This window comes from Apis cerana, linkage group LG5 (genome assembly GCF_029169275.1).
Source record: "Apis cerana isolate GH-2021 linkage group LG5, AcerK_1.0, whole genome shotgun sequence".
In the NCBI taxonomy this organism is placed as follows: Eukaryota; Metazoa; Arthropoda; class Insecta; order Hymenoptera; family Apidae; genus Apis; species Apis cerana.
The window spans coordinates 13,223,600-13,241,496 of NC_083856.1; the positions used below are offsets into that span (position 1 = coordinate 13,223,600).

General features: G+C 28.3%; 4 protein-coding genes and 1 pseudogene across 9 annotated transcripts; 2 read left to right on the top strand and 3 right to left on the bottom strand.

The window, feature by feature from the left end:
* Positions 1–70: 70 nt before the first annotated feature.
* Positions 71–7,726, bottom strand: LOC107998545 (ecdysone 20-monooxygenase). Of its 5 annotated transcripts, none has more exons than XM_062075512.1 (11): positions 6,874–7,726; positions 3,163–6,410; positions 2,504–2,635; positions 2,141–2,339; positions 1,864–2,051; positions 1,598–1,796; positions 1,339–1,501; positions 1,098–1,264; positions 955–1,033; positions 680–877; positions 71–601 (listed from the first exon to the last, which is right to left on the bottom strand). In XM_062075512.1, the coding sequence occupies exons 2-11, from the start codon at positions 3,281–3,283 to the stop codon at positions 494–496; spliced, it is 1,554 nt and encodes a 517-aa protein (XP_061931496.1). In that variant the 5' UTR covers positions 3,284–6,410; positions 6,874–7,726; the 3' UTR covers positions 71–493. The 5 variants fall into 5 exon arrangements, with proteins under 5 accessions (XP_061931496.1, XP_016913362.1, XP_061931499.1 ...); XM_017057873.3 differs by having other exon boundaries at positions 3,163–3,293; positions 3,857–6,940; XM_062075515.1 differs by lacking the exon at positions 6,874–7,726 and having other exon boundaries at positions 3,163–3,293; positions 5,359–5,492.
* Positions 4,424–10,346, bottom strand: LOC107999118 (uncharacterized aarF domain-containing protein kinase 2-like; annotated as a pseudogene).
* A 455-nt stretch (positions 10,347–10,801) lies between these two features.
* Positions 10,802–14,714, bottom strand: LOC107999099 (adenosine 3'-phospho 5'-phosphosulfate transporter 1). 2 transcript variants are annotated; one of them, XM_017058769.3, is made up of 8 exons: positions 14,242–14,714; positions 13,884–14,092; positions 13,592–13,797; positions 12,956–13,180; positions 12,733–12,883; positions 12,424–12,635; positions 12,218–12,343; positions 10,802–12,142 (listed from the first exon to the last, which is right to left on the bottom strand). In XM_017058769.3, the coding sequence occupies exons 1-8, from the start codon at positions 14,271–14,273 to the stop codon at positions 11,975–11,977; spliced, it is 1,329 nt and encodes a 442-aa protein (XP_016914258.1). In that variant the 5' UTR covers positions 14,274–14,714; the 3' UTR covers positions 10,802–11,974. The 2 variants fall into 2 exon arrangements, with proteins under 2 accessions (XP_016914258.1, XP_061931500.1); XM_062075516.1 differs by having other exon boundaries at positions 11,545–12,343; positions 14,242–14,688.
* On the top strand, positions 10,927–11,427 carry LOC107999109 (transmembrane protein 216). The gene has a single exon (XM_017058780.3). The coding sequence runs from the start codon at positions 10,927–10,929 to the stop codon at positions 11,350–11,352; it is 426 nt and encodes a 141-aa protein (XP_016914269.1). The 3' UTR covers positions 11,353–11,427.
* A 329-nt stretch (positions 14,715–15,043) lies between the features above and the next one.
* On the top strand, positions 15,044–17,252 carry LOC107998280 (deoxynucleoside kinase). Its single transcript, XM_017057475.3, has 4 exons — positions 15,044–15,201; positions 15,492–15,685; positions 15,858–16,107; positions 16,202–17,252. The coding sequence occupies exons 1-4, from the start codon at positions 15,189–15,191 to the stop codon at positions 16,456–16,458; spliced, it is 714 nt and encodes a 237-aa protein (XP_016912964.1). The 5' UTR covers positions 15,044–15,188; the 3' UTR covers positions 16,459–17,252.
* Positions 17,253–17,897: the final 645 nt, after the last annotated feature.

The window sequence follows — 17,897 nt, forward strand, 5'->3', positions numbered from 1 at the left end:
AATAAAACTTTGAAAGATTTTTTTATCAAACAAATAGGGAAATAGGGAAAGAATTCATTTTACCAGTGAATTTTCATGGAAAAGTAATTTATGCCAGTAACAAATCAACCGTATCGTCGGTCGTACAACGAGTATCATCAAAACGAATATAAAAAATTGCGCCTCGATCTTATTCGATCTTCGATATATTATCTACACATTTTCTTCCTTCTACTTACTACATATTATTCGATATAACACGGATAAATAATAAATGCATGATCCAACGCGTCTATAATATTCTAGCATCTATAATATTCGAGATCGTGTTATTCTTGTCCAACAACGCACGTTATATGGAAAAACATTGTAAAAAAAAAAAAAATTTAAATATTACGAACGCACGATCGAACACGTCTTGAACAAAATTTACAACGAGTGAATTGTTATTATTTACGAGTATAAAATAACATTAGGTAACGAGATAAAGCTAAATTCGATTTCGATAACGATTTCAAGAACGATCACGGAAGCCAAGGGAGACCGGGCCTTTTGGCGCGAGAATAAATTCAAATTGCAAATCGAGCTCTTCCTCCACGACGATCTCGAATTCCCGTATAACCTGCAAGGAAAAAGAATAATTGACGTATATATATATATTTGATGAATCCAAGGATACTCCAGGGAAAAAAAGAAGAACCTTTGCCAAGATAAGCTGCAACGCGAGATCGACGAATCGTTTGCCCGGACATATTCTCCTCCCAGCTCCGAAAGGTGCGACTAATAACGGCGAGTGGGGACTGGTAGGTGTCGTCCACCTCTCGGGCAAATATTTTTTGGCGTCTTTGAAATTCTCCTCGTTCAAACCTGCTATCCAAGTGTGTAAAAGGACTACGGTCTGTAAGAGGGAGGGAGGGGGAAAAATAATTAACTCGTGATTGCACGACGTAGGAGAAGATTGTGACTGTTACTTACTCCCGCGGTCAAGCGATAACCGCTAAGTTCGATAGGCTCGTCCAAGATGCGTGCGATGCAGGTTGTCGTTGGAATCAATCTGAACGGAGAGGAAAATTAGAATTAGAAAATTAAAGGAACGCGTGTTAAAATGGGTTACGCACCGTAGGGATTCGGTGATGCACGCGCGCAAATACTTGGCCCTGCGTAAATTGTCGATGGTCAAGTCGCAACCGGCCGGTGCCAGCGCGTAAGTCTCCTCGTAAAGTTTGGTTTGTACGGCTGGATTACGCCCGATCAAATCGAACAGGAATACCAAAGTGTTTCCGAGCTGTGGCGAGAGATCGTGAAAAGATCGATAAGTGAAATACGAACGCGAGTGGTTGGAATAAATATTTTGTGTACCGTGTGTATACCAGCCGCTATGAAATCGACAATGGCTGCTTTCTTGTCCCGTATATCGAGATTCTTCTGTCTCAGGATGGATTGGAAAATGGCCTCGACCGACTCGTCTTTGGCATCGTCCCGTTTCTCCAGTATAGTGGTTTCGACGATCTCCGAAATGATACTGAAAATTCATCGCATTCGTTGTATAATACGACTCGTCGAAAACGCCGTTGCAACGAATTTTCGATCCGTCCGTTCGATACCTGTCCAAACATACTTGTATATAGTGTCCTCGCTCTCTATCAGCTGTTTGTACGCACAGGTTGGTAACAATTTCCAAAGCGGCAATCCGTAAAAGGCATCCCGCGAGGCGGTGAAGTGTATCCTGACAGCTTCCGCCAGTCGCGTCGCAAGCCCGCTGCTCGAGTCTGGTTTCAAGAAACCGAGATGTCGACCGAGGATCAAAGTGCAGGTACCTAGACCGAGACCGATAAAGAGAGGGATAGAATCGATAAAATTCCATCGAACTTGGGTAGATCTTACTTTCCAATCCCATTTTATAGGCAAGCTCTTCGAAACCTGTCACTTTGTATCCGACCCGTTGACGGCGGATCAACTCGATGAACGAATCTGCGACGATATTCAGGGCCGGGAAAAAGCCAAGCACGGTACTGGCAGCCGTTAATTCCGACGTGAGAGCTACCCGAAGATCGTGCCACGTTTTTCCTTGTCTATCGAATTGTATATATACGTCGGTTCGCGTCAACCGTTCCGGTGTCTTAACTTAAACGAATCAAAGAAACGTAAAATTACTACTCACTCGTTTACCAAACCGAGATTCGTGTAACGATCCCGGCGTGTCCGCCGATAATGAGATATCACCTCTTGCGGGGGGCGAAGCGGATACCTGGAGTTACGGCGGATGATAGTCTCGATATCCTGACGGGAGAAGACAGAGATCATTGGAAAATTCCATAATGCTTCCTCTTTACACAACGCGCCATATCGTTGGTTCAAATCTATTCTTGAATCAGAAATAATCCGCCATTTTAAAATATAACGCGTTTACATTCCATTCTCACGTAGCAAATTTCAAATTTCGTTCATTCGAAATCATTTCGTAATGTACATCGTGATTAAGGAAAAGTAAGAAACCGAGTAATGCCAATGGTAAGTTTCTTACCTTTGTAAGCATCGTGAATCTTGTTCAATTTATAGTAACCAATGCAAGAGAATATCCATCTCGTTCCAAAAATCGGTAAAGAAAACGGCCCTGGAACGTTGGATACCGTTCCGAACTTCCCCTCGACTGGCGCTGTTAACCATCACGCAAAAAAAAAAAAAAAATGTAAAATCTTTAAGTCGAATAATCCAACTTTCTCTATATACGAGTCGAGCTATTGTACACATTCGTACACATCATAATTTCTCGTGTAATAAGGGGAAGAAAACGTTAATCTTTGAGGTTTCGAAAAAAAAAGGCACGCAAGGTCGATACAAGGTCGCGTCATACGAATTTCGAGCTTACGCTTAATTGGAAAGGGAACGCACGTGAACGCGCCCCGTTTCGAAATCAAGGTCGTTCGCACACGAAACATCTTCTTTTCTTTTCTTTTCTTCTTTCTTTTGCCTAACTTGTGTATTCGAATCTATCATTTCATTCGAACGAAAAAAACTATTCTACTACGCACAGATGCAAAATTACATACTATACGTATAACGTATAACGTACTACGTCACGAACAAGTGTACTCTTTTTGTATTTTCTTCTTCTTAATTATACGTGTAAATATTTCGTTTGAAACGTGTGAAACGATACTAACGATATTTTTACAGACTTACCGCTAGCTTCGTGAGACGTAGCTGTCCAAAACCACCATGCTGGCCGATGGCTAGTAACGAAGATCAATATCGTCAAAAGAACTGCCGCGATTACTTCGAACCAAGCACTCGAGAGTAACATCTCAAAACTCCTATGAAAATAGGGCAAAAATTCTCCGCTTATGAATATCTCTTTCTACGATTCGATTTAACGGGGAGGCCGAAATCCTTTTATCTTTACGATATCGATCTTTAAAAACAAACAAGTATACATCGCGTATACTAAAATTCTCCAAACTTTGTCTCGACTCGACAAATAATTATTATTATTTCGCAGACGTTTCTTATCTGAACAATGATAAACAGATTATATGAAAAGCGAGCATACCGATGTAATATATTATATCGTACGTATATCTCTTGTAACTCTATTTCACGCGCGAATATCCACAAATATTCCGACGATCAAACCGCGTCTCGTAATATACGAGGAACAAGTAGTCGAGAATCGACGTAAAACTCTTAGATCCAAGATAGGTAGGGGATTCGTTCGACCGGTCTATGGAGAACGATCGCGAAGCAGGGACCTGATAGAGAGAAAGCTTGTTATGCTTCGATCTATAGTATGTAGAAGTAAAGCGCGTGTTATTACTGCTCGCGGAAGGAGCGCGGATCGCGATAAATCCAACTAGCCGTTGGCGAAAAAATGACGCACCACTGCTCCTCCGAGTCCATTCGAAGTTGACTGTCCCAGTGTTATTTACGGATCGCCGGTTTCTTCTATTTGCAGTAGCTTGATAACGCGTATCGTCGCGATGACCCTGCTCTCTCTTTGACTCGCTAATCTCGAAGCTGTTACACGGATCGAAGAGAAAATGACTAAACACACGTCCCTCATCGCGATATAGTATTTACAATACATACGTGCCGATTCTTTTCGGCTTGTATACGTGTCTCGTCTAACGATTATGATCCTTTATCCGAAATACGTAACTCGACGCGATCAAGTTCTTCGAATATAAATATTTTTCGTTAATTTGATATATCGTTCCAACATTCGAACTCGAAATTCGTTATAAGATATCTCTCTCGCATATCATCGTTCAAACGTCAAACGAAAATTATTTTGATTTAATCGTCGATCGATCGTCGAAATATCGATATTCTATTAACTTATTATAAGACGATGAGACGTTTAAATTTTACTGAAAATTATAGTATTTTGCGATATATAATAAATTATACTTTAATTCTGATCATTAAACGTTATTTATGTAAGGGCTTTCGTGTTTATTTTTTTTTGTTAACGACATCACGGTTAATGTCTAAACAATTGTTCGGAATGATTCCACGGAAAAATGATTCCATCGGTTATGAAATATCGCACAACGAATCAAAAAGAAACATTACTTCAAATCTTTTGTTTTCTTTTTTGATACGCGTAACAAAAGTAAGTTGAGAAAATTGAATACATTATTATCTCATTAGCGTGACCTATATGTCGGTCAAATGAATATTTACGTTTGAAAACTCTCGAATGAATAAGTTTATCTATAATAACTTTAATCTTTATTATTATTATGATTAAATTTAATTTGGAATCGAAATATCAAAATACATATACATATCTGTATACGTTTCTTTTCTTTCTCTTTTTAACGAAGAGATAAATTTTGAAACTTACGATAGATTAGGATGATTCAATCTGGTTCAATATTTTTTTATTATTATCTTGCATAACACGAATATAGATCGATATAATCCGTTCCTACACGTCGACTATTTTATCGAAAATTAAATTCAACGATTCGATAAAATTAATAAAATAAGAAATTTATTAGAATAAAATTTATATGATAAATTAATTTTATCGCTTTAAATAACGATTATAGATTTAAAGAAACGTAAATGTTTTGATTCGTCATAATTGAACTAGACATTCCCGCGATATAAATGTTAATTAATTATCACTAGAATCACAAGTTCACATGGCCCACGTTATTTATTCCAAGTATGCATACTACTTTTCTTTTAGATTATTTTCGTTCACATAAATTTGAAACAAAAGGACGTATTTTCACTGTCATTAACATTCATGGACATTCATTTCGATGAACTGCATATAGCCGGAAATTCGATGGATTTATTTAAATTCGCGTATTCATATCACAGGTAGCGATCAACCGGTAGATAAAAACGAGACGTTCTTATACTTACGAAGGGTGCGCGTGGTCTGAAGTACAGTTAAAAAGAGATACCAAACATCGTTGTGTCGTCGTCAAGATGATTGTAATGGTGGCAGTAGCAGTAGTAGTGATGGTGGTGGTAATAGTAGTTGTGGTGGTGGTGGTGATGGTACAGATGGTAGTGATGGTGATGATGATAATGATGATGATAATGGTAATCGTGATGATGATGATGATGATAGGCTATGATATATATTATTATACGAGTAGCAGTGGTAAAATCAACCGTTAATCATGACAATATTGATAATTTATCATATCAATGAACAATTCCATAATTCTATAATAAAAAAAGAAAATAAATTTAATCGTAATTCTTAAAGATTCTCTTTGATAAGTGGGGGAACAAGAATTAATCGTCAAGTTCACGTCGAATGAAGAGAAGTAATATAAATGAAACTAATAAATAAACGAGAATAAGGAGGGGTTGAAAGAATCCAATAAAACATGATCAGTAATCACGTTTATATATACGGTTATTACTAGTTTTGAACGATACACACATAATATATATACATGTATATATATACACACACATATATATATACACATACATGTATATATGTATACATATTACGTATACCAATTGAAACGGAATAGAATTGAAATAAATTTAAATAGGACGAATCACGAGCATTAATTGTCGGTATTTGATATGCTGTTTAAATGTTAACAAGTATAGAATTTGTCATCAATTATTTTATAATTTTACACACGAATTGAAATAATTTTCGTTATATGAATAATATTTTATTTTCTTCGATTTTTGTTCTATCAAAATTGAATTAATCAGATTAGAAAGAGCAAAAGTTTATTCATCTTCACACTGCACACTCTGATTGCGAGAGCACTTCTTATGTGCTTCGTAGTCCGTTTCCACGCTTCACCGTTCCTTTTGCTGGTCCAATACAACGGTCCGATCCCCGGCATCTTCGACGGAGGGAGTAACTTTGGTGGGGATTTCAACTTATAGCCAGCACGATATGTTCGGCAGATGGCGCGATACCTTGTCACGATTCTTTCCTGACGAACAAACGCGATAATTTCATGTGACAACCAGTTACATTCAAATTAATATTTCCTTCTTTTTTTTTCTCCGATTCTTTGAATTCATTTAATATCTTTACTAACCAAGTTTTTTTTCATACAAGTTAAACAACACAAATAATTATTACATACATATACATAGACTATAATACATTGTACAATAAATATTCCGAACAAGTTATATATAAAATATCTTAATTAGATAAAGTAATTAAACTAACGATTATAATATAATTATTGATGTATAATTAAGAATAAAGATAAATATGCACGATGAGATAACAATAAATTAGATTACAAATAATAAACTCAGCAATCTGATAAATATATTCTAATCTTGCTATATATTACAAAAATATGTACACATATTAGAAAGACTTAAAAGAATAATCAAGATATAACTCGAATATTTACGAATATACATTACATATGTACATACACATATATGGAAGCTATATCGTTGAAGCGAGGATGGTCGACCAACCAGGAAGTGATCATGGGTAACTGGCCTGTTTTAAAATTGGAATCCTTCTCAGGACTCGTATAATGACTTGTCATTAAAACGGGACTTTCTCGTGCGATACCTTATTCAGTGATGAAGATTGCCGCACATATTCAACAAATTAACAATAATAAAACAATTTTTTTTTTCATACCTTCACTTTTCGCAACTGCTGTTTTATATGGTAAATAGTTTTTAAAAAAAAAAAAATTTACAAGATAAAAAGCTATATATATTTTGATAGCAAAGAATTTTTCTAAAATTTCCTTTAAATGCTTTTCTCCAATTAATGCGCGTTTTGCTGTATATTTCAAACGATATTTCATAATTTAATCATGGCACAATGTTGTATTTGTAAAAATAAACGGTATAACTTCTGTGAAGATATCGATATTCGGATCCAGACTTCGACCAAGGCCTTCAATTACTACCATACTGAGAATCACGTTGATGAAGGTTCCATCTTGCTTAACTCGATGCCGAACCATCGCAGAAAACAATTCAGACACAACGGTACTTACGTTCACCTGTAATATTTTTAAGTGGTCCTTCAAGGAGTCTTCTTCAATTGCGACCATTATTTCATGCGCCTTGTGTATAAGTATTTTTTAAAAATTTTTTAAAAATTCACATTGGTTCTACTTTGAAGATGCGTGTTTACAATATTTTTGATTGCATTCTTGAAACCGTCTGGATCGATGGATACGTGCGAACTGTGTTCCAATATGTACTCTGCAGCTAATTCACCCTAAATAAATAAATATAATTGAAAAAAAAATAAGAATCAAGAAAAAATTAGAAGATAAAAATTATAAATATATATATATATATTTATATGAATACTTTTCCCATGACCACCGAACGGAAAACATCTTTGAGATTTTGCCGACAACGATCGTTCAGAGACACTACCAAACCGCAATCAAGAATGACCAAGCGTGGATATGTCGGTAAGTAATTGCGATCGATAAATCTCCAAAACCATGTACTGATTTTCCCACTTGATTCATAATTTGTTTGCACCAAAATGTTACCAGGATGCAAGTCACAATGAATGAAATTGTCATTAAATACCTGCAATTTACTCGATAATTGTAATAATTAAAAAATCAATAAATTCGACACAATATTGGTCATATATCGAAAATTACAAGATTTCCAACCATTTTTAAAATTGTTTTAACCCCCATTCTAGCCAATTTCCCTTGCAATTTGGTATTTTGATCATCGAGATAGTTAGAAATTGGAGAGCCTTCGTGAAAACTTTCCACGAGTATTTCATGTTGTGTAAAATTCTTATAAGGTTGTGGAAATATAACTTCCTTTTTGTTAGAAAAATTTTTGGAAAATTGAATCAAATTCTCTGCTTCCAAATTCATATCAACCTTTATAAATGTTATTATAAAAACTCATAATATATAATGTAATATATAATATATATTATATATTTATTTATATATATTTATATATATTTTTTTACGTGAATATATATTTATTGTATAAATATTTCAAATAAATTGATAAGTTATAATTAACATTAAAAATTACTTGATTTTCCATTATATGCGAAAATTCATCGATACAATCGATGAGACTAAGCCATTGTAATTTAGGCATGATGAATGTTGCACATTTGCAGATTCCTCTCATTATAGAAAGATCTCTTCTAAATTAAACGAAAACGATAAAGAAAAACGATCTAGAGGTCCAAAAAGATTAGCTATTATTTCTCGTTATCTTAAGTTATAAATATATCGTACCTTAATTGTTTTTTGATTCCAGGGTGTAAAACTTTTACTGCTACTGGTTGCAGTTTTCGATTGATATACATATTACCATGTTGTATTTTATCAACGTTATTATTAAATGTTCTCTCTGCAATTATTTTATATCACATGAAATATTCAAATTTAAAAGTAGTAAAATCAATTTAATTTTCATATATTTACCAATAAAAGTAATCAGTGAACCGAATCTTAAATATTCAATAACTGTAATAAGATTCGTTTAAAATTTAAAATATATTATACATTTATATAAATATAAATATATATTAAGTATTACAAAAATATATAAATTTATATATAATATTTTTTTTTTTAAAAACTTAAGCTTTTGTCGATATTTCATCATAAACATATATATATCGTCCTTCGGTTTTAGAGAACAAAAAAAAAAACATGTTTAAATGGTTTACTTTCGATAAACGTAGGTATTTGAGGTTCTTGTACTATATCCACTTGGGCATTTAGATCTATCCATGCCTTGTATACCTATCGATCGGATAGGAATGTAAAATAGAATCTCTTGATCAAACTCAATCGTTTCGTTTCATTTTATATTTATACCTGAGCACAACATCCTGATCCAATAGGCATCTCGTGTTCGAATTTTACAAATATGTTCCTCCAGTTCGAACCGTATATAGCTTTAAGTAATTGTTTTGTATAAATCCATGAATGTACAGAAGCGCTTTTTTGCAAATGTGATAGTGTATGACAAATATCTTCGGGAAACAAATCTTTTCGCGTAGATGCCCATTGGCCAAATTTTATAAAAATTGGTCCAAGAAATTCGATACCTACAATTACAACAAATCAATATATATTTTTTTTTGATTGGTAAATCAAACATATCATACTTTTCCGAAGGATTATCGGGAACATGTGGCCATGTGTAAAACGGGTAATAATATATCCAACAGCCAATCCAGTAAGAACAGAACCTATCACAAATATTCTTGCCATGATTAAAATGATATCAAAGAAATTTTTACATTCTACATTTTTTGTCAACAAATTATTTGTATAAATTTGTTTTTGATGCTCGGGCTTATAAGACAAAATAAATACACCTTTTACTACTCGTTTTGAACTCTCAAAATTACTAATACTTCTTGCTATAGATTGATGAAATCGTATCGGAGATACATATTTCATCCTTTGCCATTTTTTCCCTTGATTTTGAAATAATTTGTTCAAATAAAATAATTTCGAAAAATTCGTATAAAAAGCCATTGCAAATCATTAATCATGCTCAAATAGTGGATCTGCTGCCATCATCAATTAATTTTTATATAAATTTGTTTGTTCATAACTATGTTCTCCTTTCAAATTAATCCATTTTTTCGAAATTGTAATAAAAATGTTTCTTTAGATATAGTAACTTGCTTGCTATTTAAAGTAAAGGTTAAAACATATTAAAAATTCAATATCACATATTAAAATTATGCAAATTTTTTAAATTAAATTTTAATCATTTTTATGCATACTATATTTTTAAAATACTTACTTTATATTTAATATGTTAAAATAATTATAATAAAATTGCATACATTTCTTATTTCCTCATTTGGTAACACTGTTCAATATATTCACAAATGTGTTGTTATTCGTTTGTGAAAATAGATATTTAGAAAATAGAATTTCTTTCAATGCATAAAATTTCGTAATTAAGGCATCGAATGTGTAATCGAGAAAATATAAAAAAGATAAAATGAATTCAATGGAAATGAAAACTATAATTATTTTATTTTCAAAAAATTCATTTGTGTTTATACTTTTCTAACCAAACTTGATCGCCATTTATTTATGATCAATAATTAATTAATTAATATCTTTTCCAATAATTTGTTAAAATAAACTATAAATATTATTATATAATTGAAAATTTATATACATATATGCACGCATACATAATATTCAAGAATAAAGTTAAAAAAATAACTTCCATTTATGTGCATAAAATTTAAAAATAACAATGTCGATGTATTGTAGAACACTAGAAATTTGAATTTGTTCACAATTAAAAATAAAATTTGCAATTATGCAAATGAAATTCAATGCATAAATGAAAACACGCTGTGTTAATTTATAAAGATTTAATGAATTAATATAATATAATATAATGAATTAATATAATATTAGGTAAAACCTAATAATAAGCATACAGATTTTTACATTGTTAAAACATTGTTAAAAAGTTAATAAAATGCCTACAATAGCTAGCTCATCTTTAACATATGAAATTCTTATGTATTTAAACTCTTTTTATTTTGGTATGTTTGCTATATGTGAATTGGGTATGGGCTTCTTCAAAGCTGCGAATCTACCTTCTGGCACAAGTACTACATTTACAGAGTTTATACTCTTATTCCTCCTTATAATCACAGAAGGATCCAGAATTTACTTTGGAAGGAAAGGGAATTTGACGGAACATGGATTACCAATTCTTATTGGAGTTATTTTAACAGTACCCAGCTCCTTAGCAACATTATATTTTTTATTCTGGCAAAATTATGTACTCAAATTAGAAGTAATTCTTTGCAGCATACAATTGGTACTTTTAGCATCTGAATTAATTATTTCTATTTCGTGTCTTATAGCCATCTATAAACCTTCATCTCCAGAAGAATGAACAATCATATTAATATTCAAGAATTCAATTACATCGCATTGTATATTTCTGTATATTAATAAAAGTGAAAATCAATTTAATCGTTTTAATTTATAAAAATGTATGTTTAATATTCATATTAATATCACTTTATTCTCTAATGATAACAAAATGTATAGATATTTTATAAATTAATGCCATATGAAAAAGATGTATAATCAATTTTCTTTTTTTTTATTGATTCTTTTTTTTTTTTTTTTCTATAAAAATGACATTTTTCGTCTATAATAAAATAAATATTTCTTGAATAAATAATATACTTTTAAATCTTATTATTTTTAACATCTATATATTTATATTATATATGTATATTTTTAAAGTAATCTACCTAAAAGTACATTAATAAATAATGAATTCTAAAACTGGATGCAATCAATTGAAAACAATTGATCATTTTTCCCAATATAAAATATGTATAATGTTATATAAAAAAAATCATTATCAACATTTAATACTAATTGATAATTTTTTTGTAATTAGAAATATTTAACAGAATATATATGAGTTTAAAAAAAAAAAGTATTAAAAATTTCATAAAATTTGTACCTATATTTTTTTGTTTTAAATTAATCTTTTGTTAAAATTAATCTTTTATACTATTTGCCGCAGCTCTACGTCTTCTGATCGCACGTAGTCGATTGTTACAATATATTCGTAAAAATACCGAACCAAATACTAGTAAAACTCCAATAATGCCGATAATTGTTACGTGATGATGATATACCAAACAGGATAATAAAATAGCCAAACCCTGAAAAAAAAAAGAAACGATATTTTTAAGATAATAATATTCTATTAATGACATATGCAAAGAAAAATTAATTACTTGTCGTATAGTCATCATAATCACAAATGTTACTGGACCAAATTTAGATATTGTATAAAAGATATACAATTGACCACTTGCAGAAAAAATTGATATAAGTGAGCAATCCACGATAAACCTAGGATACTGGATAACAATAAAGATATTAAAATTAAATCAAATATTATTACCATAATTAGATATATATTTCAATTAATTAAAATCACCTTTGTCATAAATGAAAATATAAGTGGAAAACTTGATTGTTGAAATAAAGACATTGCAGTTAATAAACAAGAAAACATATTGACCATACACATCATTTGCACACTTGTTGCACCATACTCCACAAATAATGCACTTTGCCAGGTACTTGTAAAACTATCTAGTAATAAATAACCTCCTAAGAGAATAATACCGGATACAGTAGTAGCTCCATCTAAAATCATTGATATTTATTATTAAAAATACTAATTATTAAAAAAATTTATTCTATTAAAAACATTAAAATTATATTAAAATAAACAATCAAATACCGTTTTTATAATCTGAACTATCTAACATAAATAATGTCATTCCAATGGAAATGAGTATAGCTGTAACATATTCATAATATTCATATGTAGTATGTGAAACTATTTTTCCCATAATCATTACAGGAATTATTTTTGAAGCTTTTGCCAATACCTAAAATGTATATAATCATTAAACAACGATCTCTAAGTAATAAAGAAAACAAAATAATAAAAATTTGATTACCTGTGTTGGAAAACTAACATATTTTAAAGCTTCATATTGACACCAACTGCTCATAATATTTGATAGAGAACAAAATGCATATTTATAGAGAGGGGCTTTATGCTGTGGTTGTCTTCGAATTATTAAATATAATCCCGACATTAGAAATGCAAGAATTCGATTTACAAATACTAAAAACTGTGAATCTTGAAAGCGATCTTTGTTGCCAGCAACATCTTCATATTCCTAAGAATTTGTAATAAATATTTTCATATTATATAAATTTTTTCTGTAATTAACAATTGAAGAAATCATCTTGTATTAAAATATTCAATAATAATGACACATAATTAATGTTATATAATTTGCATTCTAAATATCAAAAAATATTAAAAGTCTATGTTTGAAAATATAATATAATAATAAAATATAGAATTATGCTTTGTAAAAAATTTAAATAATCTAAATATAATTATTAAATGATTTAAATTAATAAAATATTTTACTACGTATAGATTATGAATATAGTATAATATATGTTTGTATATTGATTAAAATTGATTGTTTAATCCTTTCATATTATTCAGACTATAATTTATTGCAACTTAATGATTCATATATATAAACATTTATCTGTATTTGTTAAATGATTTATACCTGAGTCATTATTTTCTCTTGTAAGTAACCCCATGTTAAATAACTGATTTGTAAACCTAAGAAACAATACAAGAGTAACAAAGCATCTTGTGTGAAAGTACGTTGGCTATGATTTGATGGTGTGGATGAATAAGATGAATCCAATAGTCCTGTTTCACAATGTCCCACAAAACATGAATGTACTAACTTGGGTATACATCCTTTGCCTGTTTAAAAAAATTATAATTTTATGTAAAAAAATATAAATATATATTCTTTTCATTCCTATTTATTAATATATTTTTCTATTTACCTCCCCTTTGAATATATTTGGTATAACGTACATATTTATATATGAGACAACCTGGCAATAATACAGTAGTATAACTCAATAAATTTATACATAATTTAATAATCCAATTATATGAGGAAATTTTTACAAAATTTTCTCCATTATTCATAAGAGATTTAATAATTTCGCTAGCTCCAAATATAAGACTCACTGAAAGTAGTAGCAATATGCTACAGAAAAAATTATTTTAACAAATGAAAAATATTATCCAGAAATTTTTTACATATATATTTAATTTCTTAACAGTAAGAGAGAAAAAAAAATGAAACACAATGTTAATACTTAATATTATTCAAACAATTTCGTATTTGGAACTCACCAAATTACAATATCACCCAAAAAATTTCGCATTGTTCTAATTATAATGAAATTTTAATAAAAATAAATAATCATAAATTAACGATTATCATATTTTCGCCTTTCAACATCAAATATTTTACGATTATATTTAAAAACATACAAATTGAATTATTACAATAATCTGCAACTAATACCATACTACATGTTGCACCATACTACATATTTTTAATACACAGTATTGCTTAAATCATTTTTTAAAAAATCTATTTACAAACAAGATGTAATAATCATTAAAAAAATTTTTCATTAAAAATCAATGATAAAAATTATAGTATAATAATATCCCGTTAATAATTCAAATATCTAAAAATATATCATCAAATCATCGTTTTGAATATGTCAAATCAATTTTATTTTTCTAGCAACTAACAAAATAATATCTGTTGATAAAATACTCATTACATATATATATATATTATATATATATTATATATTGTTAAATCTATGCTATGTACTATTATTGATTGTTTATTTCTTTTATTTAAGAGTTTTAATTAAAAAATTAAAAAATTAAAAAATTTTTCTTTTGAAATTATAAATATAAAATTATAAATTTTTTACATACTAATAATCTAGCGTATTTGTTTTTTTTTTCGTTAATGAAAAATATTAATGAAATACATATATGCTTTAATTTAATAAAAGGATTATTTTAAATTTTTCATAAAAATATTATATCTATATATTTGATATATATCTAGAATTATAAATGTAATAAAGTAATATTTTCATTTGTTCAATATATGTATTATTTATTCACTTATATTTCAGTTGCAATAATTAGTATGACAATCTATATTACGATTACACAATGGTTACACGATACAATGTAAAAATTTATTAAAAGGAAGAAAAATATAAATATTTTTTATAAAAGAAAATCTTGATGATAAAAATTAAATAACAATGAATGTTATAGGTAAGAAAAATAATTAAAGATAATATAAAAAATATTAATCGTTATTATTTAGGGAGAAAAGGCATATTTTTATCCCCTCCCAAAAGAATTCCGCCAGTAAACGAACCAATGTAAAGTTTACGCGGCAATTGCTACGATGATGCAACTATTCTTGTGATATTAAATATGAAAATTCATTCGTATATATAATATTTCATATATTATTCATTAAATAAAACATAATAAATATAATTTATATATATATATTAATTATATATATATATAATAAATATATATATTAATTTTTTAAGCAAAAACTGTGTTTATGCTAAAGATGACTACTTCTATTTGCAAAATGTATAAAAGGCCATTTACAGTATGTATAGAAGGTAATATAGGAAGCGGGAAAACTACATTTTTAAGTCATTTCAAAGAATTTAACAATACTACAGTTCTACAAGAACCAGTAGAACTTTGGCGAAATGTTGGTGGAACAAATTTATTGGTAAGATTTTTTAGTTATATAAATAAGATATATAAATTTTTATATGTTATTACAATATTTATATATTTCTTATATTATATTATAGAATTATTATATTCATATATATTCATATATAAATATTATATTGTATTTATATATATAAAATTAATAAATATCTATTTAAAATATTTAGGAATTAATGTATACAGATCCTAAACGTTACAGTTTTTTATTTCAATCTTATGTACAATTGACAATGTTACAACTCCATACTTATAAATCTTTAATGCCTTATAAAATCATGGAAAGATCAGTGTTTAGTTCAAGATGTTTTATAGAAAATATGAAACGTAAAAAATTGTTACATGATGTAGAAGTAGTGATTTTGGAAGATTGGTATGATTGGTGTATAGAAAATGCTGATATAGAAACAGATTTAATAGGTATGTTATTTTAAATATATAAATTGTATTTTAAATATATAAATATAACATATTAATTAACAATGATCAATTATTATTTTTATGTATAATATAGTTTATTTGAGAACATCACCAGATGTTGTATATCACAGAATGAAAACAAGAGCAAGAAAAGAAGAAAGCCTTGTATCATTAGAATATTTAAAACAACTTCACAATATTCATGATGAATGGCTTTATTATCAAACATTATTCACTGTTCCAGCACCAGTTATAGTATTAGATGGAAACAAAAATTTAGAAGAGATGGTTAAAGAATTTGAAAATTGTAAAGATCAGATTTATGGTAAAAAAGAAACAGAAAAAAATTAAACGAAAGTATTGCATCTTTGCTAATGCATTTCTTATTAATGCAGAATAATGAAATAGAATATTTAATTGAAAAACTGTAAATTATGGTTTAATTTAAGAAAAATTTTTGGTATTATAATAGAATTCCGATTATCTGAAATAATCCAATTAATTGACAGATTTGGTCTGACTATTTTTTAGCAATTATTGCGATTCATATTTTCATAAATAAAAAAAGTCATAGCCATGTGCATTTAGCAGTGACATCGATACTAAATAATTGATGAAGGATTCATCAATGTTTTTTAACATATATATTATGTAAATATTGTAATTCGTAACTGTTTTTAACGTAATAATACGCTTATACACAAATATTATTAACAACTTTATTCTTTTATTAATTCTAATTCAGATTTAAGAGAGTGTATTATATTTTACACATAATTTTTTTTACAATTGTTCATAGATTGTATTTTAAGATATGAAAATCACTATCAATAATAATGAAGTATAAATAATAACAAAGAAAATAATAATATAATTAATATCTAAAATTATAATAAATATCCGGCATATTTGATTATTCAGTATTGTCTCAATTCTAAACATTCTATTGTATTATTTTTTAATTAAATATTTTTATTAAATTGTGAATATTTTTAAATATTCATGAAATATTAACTTTGAGATCGGATATATCTCGGATCGGTTTATGCTAAGTTTAAGTGTTTTGAAATGTCTCTATGTCTCTATGTATCAATTACAATAATATGATAAAAAATATAAATATATAAATTTCATTTTTAAAATTCGATATTCGAATTTATTTTTATATTATATAAAGACATTGCAAAAGTAATAAATGAGAACATCATGTATTTTTTTTGATATTATATAATTTTTGATTGAAATATTTTTTTATATATTATATTCTTGTCATATTTGTCCTAAGAAATTAAAATGGGATATCTTATATAAGAAGAAAAAAGAAATATAATAAAGAGTAAGAAAAACATTACTGAAAAAATAAAAACAAAGAAATATTTATGAATTTGTATAATTATCATTTTTTGAAAGTCAATTTTATTTTCTTAAATAGAATATAGAAATTAAATAAAATGCTTTAATATATAAATAAACATTATATTATTTTCTAAAAAAATAATACTTCTAAATACTTCTAAATACTTCATTTCAAGTTAGAAACTATTAGTTTAATAGTAGATATTTAATTTTTACTAAATATTTTGTAAACTTATGTAAAAATAATTTTTTTCATATAATATTTTCTTATAGAGAATCTTGAGATATATTAACTTATGTATGTAAAAAGATAAAAAGATAAAATTGAACTTCTTTTAATAATGAGTTTAGTGATGAAAAATTAATAATGTTAGAATATGATCCACTAAAATTTTTCAATTTTTATGTGAAACATTTTTAATATTATGAAAAGC

Coding starts and splice junctions, on each gene's coding strand:
- LOC107998545 (XM_017057873.3), bottom strand. CDS start 3,876: ATGGACTCGGAGGAGCAGTG. Junction 1,034..1,097: donor TGCATCACCGAATCCCTACG/GTGCGTAACCCA, acceptor CTCTCCGTTCAG/ATTGATTCCAACGACAACCT. Junction 602..679: donor TGCAGCTTATCTTGGCAAAG/GTTCTTCTTTTT, acceptor TTTTCCTTGCAG/GTTATACGGGAATTCGAGAT.
- LOC107999109 (XM_017058780.3), top strand. CDS start 10,927: ATGCCTACAATAGCTAGCTCATCTTTAACATATGAAATTCTTATGTAT.
- LOC107999099 (XM_062075516.1), bottom strand. CDS start 14,273: ATGCGAAATTTTTTGGGTGATATTGTAATTTG. Junction 12,636..12,732: donor TAGTTCAGATTATAAAAACG/GTATTTGATTGT, acceptor CAATGATTTTAG/ATGGAGCTACTACTGTATCC. Junction 12,344..12,423: donor TATTTTCATTTATGACAAAG/GTGATTTTAATT, acceptor ATTGTTATCCAG/TATCCTAGGTTTATCGTGGA.
- LOC107998280 (XM_017057475.3), top strand. Junction 15,686..15,857: donor TTGGTGGAACAAATTTATTG/GTAAGATTTTTT, acceptor TAAAATATTTAG/GAATTAATGTATACAGATCC. Junction 16,108..16,201: donor TATAGAAACAGATTTAATAG/GTATGTTATTTT, acceptor TGTATAATATAG/TTTATTTGAGAACATCACCA.